This window comes from Dreissena polymorpha, chromosome 1 (assembly GCF_020536995.1).
Source record: "Dreissena polymorpha isolate Duluth1 chromosome 1, UMN_Dpol_1.0, whole genome shotgun sequence".
NCBI classification, from domain to species: domain Eukaryota; kingdom Metazoa; phylum Mollusca; class Bivalvia; order Myida; family Dreissenidae; genus Dreissena; species Dreissena polymorpha.
This window is the reverse complement of record NC_068355.1, coordinates 181,995,269-182,009,087: the sequence shown is the minus strand read 5'-3', so window position 1 is coordinate 182,009,087 and position 13,819 is coordinate 181,995,269. Positions and strand designations below refer to the sequence as shown.

Below are 13,819 nucleotides of genomic sequence, written 5' to 3'. Positions count from 1 at the left end.
TGGGGACTGACTGGTGCCATTGCCGTTCCAACTCTATATCAATGCTGGTGCTCTCCTGAAAACATGGGTAATATGAACTAGTAAACAAAGGTTTATATAACAATCAATTACAATCTATAACAAACTATGTATTTTGAAAGGATGTGAAGGCTTTCAATGGAAAAACTTCATTCTCATGAATTTTGAATCTGGAATTACACTGGTTCCTTGTCCAAAATAGAATGACAATTGATTCATTCAAACAATTTCGTACTTAAACATTTAATTTGTTGGTCAATGCTATATTAACATGTCAATTTTTCGAAAGTGTTTTCCAAGATAAGCATGTCCACATAAGCTAATCAGGGGACACAATTTCCGACTAGACTAGATTTTCATAAAAAGGAGACTTCCTTTCAACAAAAAATACCTTTAAAGAGGAGTGTGTTATTCCTGATTATTCTAGGGGGACTGCACAGGCTAATCTGCGACAACAATTTAAGCACATGCATTAAGCCCCATTTTCCCACAGTGTGGCTCATTTCGCTTTTTAGCCAGTTGTTTCCAGCATAACAACAAAATAACAAGAATTCTACTGTTGGAGACATATGCCCCCCAAACACGGCTTTGAAATAGTGACAACTCAGGCAAACCTGAGACGATACTTCCCGCCAAGAAGTTCTCTTAAAATAAAAACTTCCTCAAAAGCAAAAAGTATCATCCCTGATTAGTCTGTGTGTGCACTGCACAGGCTTATCTGTGGATGGCACTTAAAAAGCATTAAACCCCATTTTCTCAGAACAAGGCTCACCATTTATCACCTTGTAAAACTCTTTGACAGACTGTATGCTGACTTACTTTGAGCCTCATTCTAAGAAAACAGGGCTTAATACATGTTGCACTACGTGTCTTCCCAGATAAGCCTGTACAGCCACACAGGCTATTCAGGAACAACACTTTTGGCTAAAACAGAATTATCGTTTAGAAGTGACTTCCTTTATATGAAAAGTTCTATATAAGTGGAAAGTGCCGTCCCTGATTTACCTGTGCAGACTGCCCAGGGTAATCTGTGAGGACACTTTACACACAGGCATTAAGTCCCATTATCCCAGAGCGAGGAACATATTTATTTTGAAAAACATTTAATAACAGACTGGAAGCATATTTACCTTGGGTAGAATGTTGCTTGGTTTCTTACCTTGAGTAAAATGTTGCTGGATTTCTTTGCCTCTGCCTCATTCTTGTCAATCTCAACTGACTGTGACATCTGACTAGACGGGGCGGCCTCTCGTAACTGACTGTGACATCTGACTAGACGGGACGGCCTCTCGTAACTGACTGTGACATCTGACTAGACGGGACGGCCTCTCGTAACTGACTGTGATGTCTGACTAGACGGGACGGCCTCTCGTAACTGACTGTGATGTCTGACTAGACGGGACAGCCTCTCGTAACTGACTGTGGCGTCTGACTAGACAGGACGGCCTCTCGTAACTGACTGTGACGTCTGACTAGACGGGACGGCCTCTCGTAACTGACTGTGACGTCTGACTAGACGGGACGGCCTTTCGTGGTTGGTCAAGCACCTGAAGACCACAAGGCAGAGAGACGGGACTCGTCGGCTTGGGAAATATGAGTAAAACTTAAGTTGTTGGTAAAACAGTGATTGTTTCATTCTAGATCAAAAGCCAATGTTTGTACATGTAATGATTGGATTAAAAATCGTTGCAGAGTGAACATTGGTAGCAATAAGTGACATTATTAAATCTCTAAATTAGAAATTTAGATGGCTTTTATTTTCCAGGCAGGAAAACATTCAACCTTATAGTGTTGCAATTGAATGCATAAAAAAATAATCAACCTTATAGTGTTGCAATTGAATGCATTAAAAAAACTAACACTAAAGCTTTTTTTACTGTTTTGGGAATGAGGCCGGATTCCTTCCAAGAGGGAAAAATTGCATTGTTTTGACCAAAATTGGGGCATTGGTGTTGTTGGTTTTTTGCTCACAAATACTATACAATCAAGAATAAGAGTTTTCAATATTTTAATATTGGTCCAAGTAATAGGGATATTGTGATCATTTTTTTTTCTTTTTCTTCAATTGGAAATTAAAGGCAGACGTTTAAGAAAAATACATAGTTTAAGCATTAGATTTCAGACCCCAAATTTGACAAACAACAGCAACACTGTATACACACCAAAAACATTACAACTCCTCGCAAACAGGCTCTATACGACCAAGGCATTTTATGAAATAGATTCCAATCATATAAGCTTAATTAAATATCTCACAACTTGATAAAAACTCAAGGCCTATATGGGGTTGACAGAAATTCTCAGCAGTTGTGTAACTGAGGTTTCTGTATTGTAAGTTGGAAAGCATTCAGATGAAAAAATGTTTTGAGTTGTTGATCCTCAAGTAAAAGAAGTCGTGCTGTCAACAGGATATACAACAGAAAAGACACCATTTTACCTTCTGTGAAATCATATCATTCTTGTCCTCTTCATCTTTAACATTCTTAATACACAAGTAACACTGTAAAATCATTATTATTTGAGGGACATTATTTTTCTTTGATTTTAAGGGTTGACCAATCCACACATTTTCCCAATTACATGGGAAATTAACTGACACAAATGCCTCATTTATTTTTACAATTTGAGAAACCCACGCATTAACTAATGTGTCCATGAAAGTCATATTTAACCCTGACATTTCATGTGGACAAATATAAATGATTTTACGATATACAAACAATGTAAGAGGATATTTTACTTTATGTAAATTCATACTGTTCATTCCCACTCTTTTTGCATTTTTAATAAACAGGAAATACACAAGTAGGCCTTTTTCTTTTTCCCAAATCAATGGACTTTTTGCGCAAAAAATTCAAATCCCAAAATTGCATCCCCCAAGAACAGGCCTGACAATTAAAGCATCTATTTTACCTTCTGCGTATTCAGGTCATTCTTGTCCACCACATCCTCAGCATCTTTGTCCGGACTCAGCAGCAACTGGAGCAGCAGAATAGCTCGATGTATTTCTTGTATGTATACTTAGGATTCACACACATTTATATAAATGTAATGAAAATTAAAAACAATGTTCAACAGCATAACAAAAGGTAAATAAATAAAGATAAATAAATAAATCTGACATGTGTCAACATTCTGTAAATATTACTCAAAACATCAATATATAATCCTCCAAAGATTTCGACATCTATTTCATATTTTATAAAAAAAAGTATTCATTCATATTCTTTTCTTACATGGCATGGTGTTTAAAGAAATGAAAGTCTAAAAATAGCCTCAGTTGCTATGTACATGTGCATCTATGTACAATTATTAAATTTTCAGTTGAAATGCTTTGTTTTTTTCATGCAAAGTTAACATGACCTTAATTTTAGGACCATAATGACAAAAATGTTATGACAACATAACACAATATGCATAAGATCATCTAATGTTCCAACAAAACCCCTCACATTGTATAAGCGGATAACCATCATTATTTGTATCTTTAACTACACACTTAATGTTGTATTGTAACATAACATACTAAAATGTTCATATGCTTAACAACACATGATAATTTAAATACTAATCACTAATTACAACAACTAATACATACATGTACACACTATTCCACTCTGAACACCAGGATGTTGTCGTCCCCCTGTCCCACAATGATGGATGATGTGGTGCTGCAGTAGCAGACTGACCATGGGCTCCTCACTCCATCCTCCAGTGTAGCAAGAGTAGCCAGCTTACTCTCTCCCTCCCAGCCCACCTGTAGTACAGTGTCGGACAGGAATCCACAGACCAGCAGCTGGCCTGTAGGGGTCACATGTAGACCATCTGGGCGCAGTAGTGCTGGGTCTGTGTATGTAGCCAGGAGTGTGCCATCCCTGGCCAGGGTGTGAAGCTTGTGCTGGGACCAGCTGGTGATGTACAGCCTGTCTCCTGTGGGACTCACAGCACACTTCTGTACTGCAAAACAGAGTAACATCAAGATATTGAATTACTGTCAATGTTAAATAATCTTATTAAACATACTTCAGTGATATTGTATTACGCATATGTTGCTATAAAGAGGCCTTTACACATCTAAAATATATGCATACATTCCAATAAAAAAATAGTTAAGTGCGACAATAAACTTCAGTCTCAGTGTTATTGTGTAGAAGTTTACCATGTTGAAATGTGACTGTGGTGAGTTAGAAATGAAGAGTTGCAAAATTACACAGATGGAAACAATTACACAATAAAAAACAATCGCACAGTTCAATCAACATGTGTACATTATGAATGTTACTATACACAGCAATAATTAATTTCTTACACAGGTACCCATGTGATAACAATGTACTGATACTTCATACATGTGCAATATATACGACTTAATTTGTATTTTTAAAGTGTTTAATTGTCTATATCAAGAAAAATAATACTTCAAACAAGAAATATTGATGCGTTTTTATCTATTTTCTCACAAAACCAATAACAACCGCATAATGCTAAAATTAATTATTAAAATTACACTGTAACTCCAATATAGCGCGGTCAATGGGTTCCAAGCCGCGAAACAGCGTTATAACGGATCCGCGTTATAGGTTTTGAGCTCATTTACTGCAGGGCGCTATAAAAAAAAACAGGTATAGAATAGCCTATAATATAGGTCATGTATATTGCCATGCTGTGTTGACGCAAATACATGCATATAAACCGAATCGTATCGATAACAATATACATACCGCTTTTCTTATGTGCACATTTATCCGATAATCCAATAAATTGCAACAAAAAATAATAATCTTGAACATTAATGACGATATATGTTTAAGAAATTCGTAAACACAACCGAACGCATATATGCCATTTTCAGAAGTGTTAAGAGTACAGTGCATTATGGGGCAGAGCTTTCATTGGACGAGCGACTTTAAATTTAGATTGAATGCAATACGACTCATGTACAAAAAATTGTTTTATTGCGTCATACGCATGCAAAAAACGTGTTTCCCGGGGACTTTCTGATACTGCGCGAAAATGAAAGTGAAACTCTGTTAACAATTACCGGTACACTGCGTTCGCATGTAAATAAATCGTCTGCATTATTAAATTTCTTATACACGGACTGAAAGATTAAATGACATAATACTAGAATGCTAATGAAATGACAGAAAAAGTTGTTTTATACAGTATGCAGTATATTTCACAGCCGCTCATTTAATATAGTCAAACTGCAACCATATCAAAGTAAGAATGTTTCAATCGTTTTGAATTACTTTAATTGTATAACTATCCCGCTTGCACTTAACTTATGGAAATTATCGCACTGAACCGGTCTGATGAGGAATACATGTAATAAACACTGACACGCGAGTTTTTCACACCTTTATTGACATTACACAACAGATTAACACCAATTAGCTGTCGGTGTTGTTCAACCTCGAAGCGATTATAATCGGTTAAACGGACGGTTGAATAAAGCAATCAACATGTGATTGTAGCCATCTTTGAATTGTCTGAAAATACATGAAGTTGCATATAACGGATTTTAATCAGAAATCAAATGGGAGGTTGGAGAAAAAATGGGATCCAAGTACCGTCCGCGTTATATTGGAATCAGCGTTATAATGGAGCGCGTTATATTGGAGTTACAGTGTATTACCTACCTTTGAACACTTTTTACAATCCAACCACTTAAATTTTTAAGAGTACTTATTTATACAATGTTTTGAAATTTCTCAATTAATTGCATACATACGTTTGAAAACTTCTTAAAGGGATCTTTTCACGCTTTGGTAAATTGACAAAATTGAAAAAAGTTGTTTCAGATTCGTAAGTTTTCGTTTTAGTTATGATATTTGTGAGGAAACAGTAATACTGAACGTTAACCATGCTCTAATATAGCCATTATATGCATCTTTTGACGATTTTAAAACCTAAAAATTATAAAGTGTTGCAACGCGAAACGATTGAATAATTTGGAGAGTTCTGTTTTTGTCGTTAAATTTTGTGAAACTACGAAGATTGCTTATATAAGGTATAAAATACGTCATGAACGTGCACTCGGCGGAATAGCTCAGTAGGCTAAAGCGTTTTTACTTCAGGACTCTGGCAGGACTTCAGGGGTCACTGGTTAAAAACCTGCTCCGGGCAATGTTCTTTTCCTTTTTTTTATTTTTTTCTTGATTTTTTACTGGAGCTTTTACGATCCAATGTTTACATTTATCAATATAAAGCATTTAATGAATAAGTTAAAAAAATGTCAAAATCTGTGAAAAGGCCCCTTTAAAATCCAACTATAGCTATTTTAAGAGTATCTATTTTATATAATTTGTTATTTGTTTATTTATAAAATATATTGCACTGTACAGTTATCTGACAACCACACAAATGCAAACAAGGTCAGAAAGTGTCTCTTTCCAAGGAACTCAGTTTCTATTTATAGGCATGCCATGTAGTGACAGTCAAAATACTTTATTACTCATATTTATAAATCAATAATTCTGAAAACATGTATTATCTTGGCTACTGTAGCAATAAAATGGCACATATACATTATTGAACAATTACTTTATATTATATCAGGGAGGGTTCTGCTATGTAAAAAATGCCCTAAAAGGTACTCGATTCCAAACCAATATTGAACAAAAAAAATCCCAATTTCCATTGTTGTATTTTTTTTGTTTTGTTTTTTAAAGAAAGAAATGTCTAATGCTTATTATAGATGAATTTTATTTTATAATAACCTTACAAAGTATATAACTATACATTATATGATTTTTTCCAAACTGGCAAGGTAAAGGCCTGATGTGGGACAATTTGGCATATACTGGTCGTGTACGTAATTCCAGCCACTTTTGGGACTATTTTAACAAAATCTTTTGTTTTAGGCAACTGGTTTAAACTAAACTTCACATATATAATCCTGGGTTCAAAACTCACCTAGCATGAAAATTTCAATAGAATTAGATCAGTGTATGTTACTTTTATGAACAGAAATTAATGACATATAAACTATCAATTTTCGTAGGGCAATTGTACCTAAAAAATCGGCCACTTTTCAGTTTAATCTGCAGGTACAATTACAAAGCAATTTCTTAAGACGAATGTCCTCATTTAAAGAGTATTAATAAAGGTTTACACAAACACAATTTTTGACTAGAATCTTAAAAAATATGCGACATTATTATACCTATTTTAATAAATATTAACAGGCCTGCACGGTTAATGGGGAACTGCAAATTCATAAAAAATATTTATTTTCAATAGTTTTAATCAATTTATACTAACATAACTAAGAAAGTAAAACCATTTTGTTTAAAAAGTTGACTTTAGTGTCGATTTTTAGTAAACGCTTATATTTAATTTTACAACATGTAAACTATTAATATTCAAATCAAGGGAGGTAATTCATATATTAAAAGTTTGTATTTAGGTCCTAATTTATTTGTTTTAAATGTATGTTTTTATACAATTAATAAAAAATACCTTAATTAAAGTTTATCAGATAGAAATAATAATAATTTTATCAAATATATTTGTTTCTTATATGAATATGATTTTTGCAATGTATAATGACGTCACTTTTCCCATGAGAGAAATATCTTGTGTTATGTTTGAGACATTTTAATGCAAACGTTTACAGTAATATGCTTCTTTAATTTGCAAAATATTGAGATTAGGGTTGGTTTTCAAGTTGATTGTTCTAAAAATAATCAAAACATGTGTGTTTAGGTCATGAAAATGATTAAACACAGGTGGCCGATTTTTTACGTACAGGCCGGAATTACGTACACGACCAGTATGGTAAGCATGTAACGCTGCACAAAATGCCTAGAAATCATGCCACGAAAACCGCATGGATTAGAGCTATAAGCAGGCAAGATGCAACGCCAAACGGGTAGGTATCATTATTGTATCGATATCTTATATGTCGATGTACATTAATATCGTATTTGTAGGAGTATTACACCATGTAGATGGCAAGCAGTATTATTATGAACATTTTATTTAGTATTAATCGGTAAAAAAATGAATTTGATTTAATATGGCCTAATGTGTTGACATTTTACACCATGATTTGCTAATCACAAACGTGAATGATTAATTTGAGCAGACTGTCATTGAATATTTATGTTACCAGAACAGACCAGTGTAAATACCAACAATCATTTCTTCTATTCGATGAATGCCCAAAATTGTATTATAATAAAATTAAATGCCATTTATAATGAAAACGTGTTCTTATTTAAACAACATTGAACTATTTTTTCAATCTATATTGCTTGGTACACTTACAGTAGATACAACACCAACACCCTGCCCCACTGTAACATATTAAATTTGTGGCCATGTTACACACAAACTAACATTTTTCATTTATCACTATGGCAAATTTAAGGTGTGCTGGCTGTTAATAAATTTAATTTTTTTTTTTGTATTTATTTAAACCCTTGTGCGTATATTGATGTTGTAGATACACCAGGGTATGCTCTAATTATTGGTGGATAGAAATGGTCCAAACTCCATGAACAGGAACAAGGTGCCAACAAAATACCACGGGAAAAAGATCATTTCTATCTAGAAAGTAAAGACATGTAAATCTCTTAGAAGGTGATGAATTGCCATTTCAGCCTTTCAACCCGTTTTAAATTATTTATGCATCTCATGCTTTTCACAGTATCTGAATATAATATAAACAAGGGCTGTTTGGAAAAAATGCATGCCCCCCATATGGGCTGTCAATTGTAGTGGCAGCCATTGTGTGAATACGTTTTGTGTCACTGTGACCTTGACCTTTGATCTAGTGACCTGAAAATTAATAGGGGTCATCTGCCAGTCATGATCAATGTACCTATAAAGTTTCATGATCCTAGGCCTAATACTTCTTGAGTTATCATCCGGAAACCATTTTACTGAGTCACTGTTACCTTGACCTTTGACCTAGTGACCTGAGAATTAATAGGGGTCATCTGCCAGTCATTATCAATGTACCTATGAAGTGTAATGATCCTAGGCGTAAGTGTTCTTGAGTTATCGTCCGGAAACCATTTTACTTTTTAAGTCACTGTGACCTTGACCTTTGACCTAGTGAGCTGAAAATCAATAGATTTTATCTGCCAGTCATTATCATTTTACCTGTGCAGTTTCATGATCCTAGGCATAAGCATTCTTGAATTATCAGCCTGACACTATTTTACTGTTTGAGTCACTGTGACCGTGACCTTTGACCTAGTGACCTGAAAATCAATAGGGGTCATCTGCCAGTCATGATCAATGTTCCCATGAAGTTTCATGATCCTAGGCATATGCATTCTTGGGTTATCATCCAGAAACCATTTTACTGTTTTAAGTCACTGTGACCTTGACCTTTGACCTAGTGACCTGAAAATCAACAGGGGCCATCTGCCAGTTATGATCAATGTACTTATGACGTTTCATGATCCAAGGCCTAAGCATTCTTGAGTTATCATCCGGAAACCATTTTACTATTTTGAGTAACAGTGACCTTGACCTTTGACCTAGTGACGTGAAAATCAATAGGGGTCATCTGCCAGTCATGATCAATGTACCTATGAAGTTTCATGATCCTAGGCCTAAGCGTTCTTGAGTTATCATCCGGAAACCGGACAGACCGACAGACAATCTTGTGCAAAACAATATACCCCCTCTTCTTCAAAGGGGGGCATAATAATATATGCAATCAAAATTAATTAATTATAGACCATGCATTTTTACTAAAACTTTTCATTACAAAATAGTGCAAAAAACAACAACAGTTAAAAAAAAATTGTTATATGACACTCAGATCATGCATATTCATACATGTATGTAGCAATATTATTCAAGAACATTTCAAAACATCAAACCTTTATTTCTAGCTTATCACTTAGGCACTTGGTTATTTGAATTTGAGTATGAAGTACCTCCTTTAAATTTAAACTGTATTGTTATTTGCATTTAATCAGCATATTTGTTTGGTGTTGTATTTATATAAAAGAAACATGCATTTACATCTTGCTATTACTTTTTTATAGGTGTTTGAAAGTGCTGATCAGTCATGATGATTCTTCAAGTCCACCGAGTTAGAGTAATTCCAGGGATCAGATTGAATGATTTCATGGGTAATGATATCAATATATATCGTCTCCAAAAATGGCTATTTATTCTTTATAGGGTTTGGCATTTATGTATAATATTTATGTAGATATAATTTTAACTCAACAGTAACATGCCTCTAGTTCAAAGATTCTTAAGATTAACAACCACTTTTTTAATATGGACGTGATTTGTTTTTGTGAGAACAAAACATAACATACTTTATGTGGTAGGACTAGGAAATTAATATTAACTTTATTGAAAACCATTCAAATTAACATTAAGATTAATGTATGTATAATAATAAACTTATTCATTTTAGCATCCAGGCTTATTGAGATACTCTCAAGTCTGTTTTCTGGGAAGAACCAGTACAAAGTGTTTTTGTAAAGATCATGAGAACCCTCCCCAAGTAGGGATCAACCCTGTGGCCTCCCAATGGCTAGGCAGGCACCATATCTACAATGCCACAACAAGATTATTAAACGATACAATATATAAATAAATAAATAAATATATATAAGATTTATGTATTTCATTTATGCCAGGTCACATGCTTATGACACCAGTGTGGGTGATCATGCAGCTCTGGAAGTGTCGGTGGGCAGGCATCTCCTGACGAGCATAAAATCTCCACAAATAACAAACAAAAGGGCCCTGATAGCCCTGTATCACTCCACTGCTGAATAAAAGGCTGAAACAAATATTCTTGGCATGTGCAAATACTTAAATATAGGCCCTATTTAAGCACATGTACACTTTTGTGACCCCCTAGGTTGGGTCAAATTTAACCTCAGGGGCATAATTTGAGCAAACTTTGTAGAGGACTACTATATCTCACTACATACAAAATGTGGTAGCTCTAGGTCCTAGAGTTAAGGACAAGAATATTTTAAAAGTTTTTTCAAAATAAGCATGATATGAGCATATATAATGTTCAATGTTGTGACATGTGGGTCAAATTTGACCCAAAGGGTATAATTTGGACAAACTTGGTATAAGAGGACTATAAGAATGATGTTACTGCATACCATATTTGGTAGCAATAGTCAGAATGTTTTTTGACAAGAAGATTTTTTTTAAAGATTTCACAAAATAGGCGCTTTATAAGCGTTTATTCAATTTTGTGACCCCCAGGTGTAGGGTCAAAGTTGACCCAGAGGCATTATTTGAACAAATGTGGTAGAAGTTTATTAGATGTTTATACACACCAAATTTGGTAGCCCTAGGCCCAATGGTTATGGACAAGAAGATTTTTAAAGTTTTCACAAAATAGGCCCCATTAGTGTATGTTCAGTTTTGTGACCCTCGCGCAGGGTCAAATTTGACCCAAGGGGCATAATTTGAACAAACTTGGTAGAGAACTATTAGATGTCACTTCATACCGAATTTGGTAGCCCTATGCCTTGTAACACTTTTGTCCTAGTAAGCTGACTGATTCCAATTCAAACTATCATACATGTAGGGATGCTCTTAAGCCTTGGTAATTTGGCGGTCAGACCGATGTTAAAACAGTCACAAACTGCTTGTTTACTGGGGTTAGGTAAAAATACTCCAATTTGACAGGATGATGGAACGTTTTGTTTACTTGCTGAGATCACGTTTTCTGGAACATGACCGTTTATATAAGCATTTATATAAGCATGAGTATAAAAGTGGGGTATTTTTAAAACAAATCAAGCCATTATTGATAGCAACTCGCACAGTAAACATTATAATTTTACGGCTTTACAGTAAGTGCAGGAGAGACGGACATTTACTTTCTGGACGGATTATATTTGTGTTGGAGTATCTTGTTTCTTTCTTGTTTTGATCTTGTTCAATTTCTTAATAAGAAGTACATACATTTACAATACAAATAAGAATAATATACATTTACCAAACAACATATACAAACATTTTAAACAAGAATAAAAGACTATATATGCTATAAAAAGACTTGTTGCTTTCTTTCGCAAACTGATGAGTAGTTAAACGAACCTGGAACATTTAAGTCAAAACAAAAAATTACACAACGCAACTTAAACGAACCTTTGAACACTAATATATTCACATAAGGTTAAAAGTGCCACAGCCTTATGGTTAAAGGACAAGAAGATTTTTAAAGTGTTCACAAAATAGGCACTATAAAGTATATAATCGATTTTGTGGCCCCCAGGGCAGGGTCAAATTTGACCCCTTGGGCATAATTTCAACAAACTAAATAGAGGACTATAAGATGTCATTACAATACCAAATTGTGTAGCCCTAGGCCTAATGGTTATGGACAATTTTTTTTTTAAGTTTTCACAAAATAGGCATTATATAAGCATAATTATGTTCAATTTTGTGACCCCCGGGGAAGGATCAAATTTGGCCCCAGGGATAAGATTTGAACAGATTTGGTAGAGGACTATTAGATGTCAATACATACCAAATTTGACAGCCCTAGATCGGATGGTTATGGACAAGAAGATTTTTTAAGTTTTCACAAAACAGACATGATATAAGCATATGTTCAACGTTGTGACCCCAGGGCACAGTCAAATTTGACCCAAGGGATAAAATTTGAACAAACTTGGTAGACACTACTATAAGACGTCACTACATACCAAATTTGATAGCCCTAGGCCCGATGTTTATGGACAAGAATATTTTTGAAGTTTTCACAAAATAGGCTCCATATAAGCTTATGCTCAATTTTGTGACCCCCAGGGCAGGGTCAAATTTGACCCGAGGGGCATAATATAAACAAACTTGGTAGAGGACTATTAGATGTCACTACATACCAAATTTGGTAGCCCTATGTCAAATGGTTATGGACAAGCCCTTTATAAGCATATATTCAATTTTGTGACCCCCGGGGCAGTTTTAAATTTGAACCCAGGGGCATATTGAACAAACTAAGAAGAGAACTATTACATGTCACTACATACCAAATTTGGTAGCCCTATGCCATACGGTTATGGACAAGAAGATTTTTTTTTAATCCCACAATAGGCCTTATATAAGCATATGTTCAATTTTGTGACCCTCTGAGCATGGTCAAACTTGATCCCAGGGGCATAATTTAAACAAACTTGGTAGAGTACTATAAGATGCCACTACATACGGAATTTGGTAGTCCTATAGGCCCAATGGTTATGGACGAGAAGATTTGTAAAGTTTTCACAAAATAGACCCTTTATAAGCATATGTTCAATGTTGTGACCCCTGGGGAAGGGTCAAATTCGTCCCCAGTGGCATAATTTGAACAAATTTGATAGAGTACTATTAGATGTCTCTACATACTAAATTTGATAGCCCTAAGCCCAATAGTTATGGACGAGAAGATTTTGAAAGTTTTTACAAAATAGGCCTTATATAATAATTTTTTTTAATTTGTGACCCCCTGGGCAGGGTCAAATTTTACCCCAGGGGCATATTTTGAACAAATTTGAAACAGGTTTACCCCAGGAACATTCCTGAGAAATTTCATCAGAATTGGACTTCCCAACTTTCGTTATTTTTAATTCTTTGTTTTTGACATCAATTGAATTTGCCTACGAGTTATGTTCTGAAAAACTGAAAACTGTTAAGATTGCGAAGGGCGTTAAAAAAAGTTGACCAGTTGATGAGTTTCAATGACATAATAAACAAATTATTTGAATTGTGATGCAACAAAATGAAAAAAACCTCTTCGTTGCAAGTACTGTATTGATAAATAAAACATTTGTTAATTTTGAATGAGTTGTATCTTTTCATTGTA

The 13,819-nt window shown here is 34.6% G+C and overlaps 1 protein-coding gene across 1 annotated transcript in view; it reads right to left on the bottom strand.

Moving 5' to 3' along the window:
- Positions 1-33: 33 nt before the first annotated feature.
- Positions 34-13,819, bottom strand: part of LOC127864814 (uncharacterized) — a 39,779-nt gene continuing 25,993 nt past the window's right edge. The window contains exons 3-7 of the mRNA XM_052404705.1: positions 3,889-3,975; positions 3,776-3,843; positions 2,932-2,997; positions 1,149-1,330; positions 34-55 (exon numbers count right to left, since the gene is read on the bottom strand). Of these exons, the coding sequence (XP_052260665.1) occupies positions 34-55; positions 1,149-1,330; positions 2,932-2,997; positions 3,776-3,843; positions 3,889-3,975 (425 nt within the window). The remainder of the gene's footprint in view (positions 56-1,148; positions 1,331-2,931; positions 2,998-3,775; positions 3,844-3,888; positions 3,976-13,819) is intronic.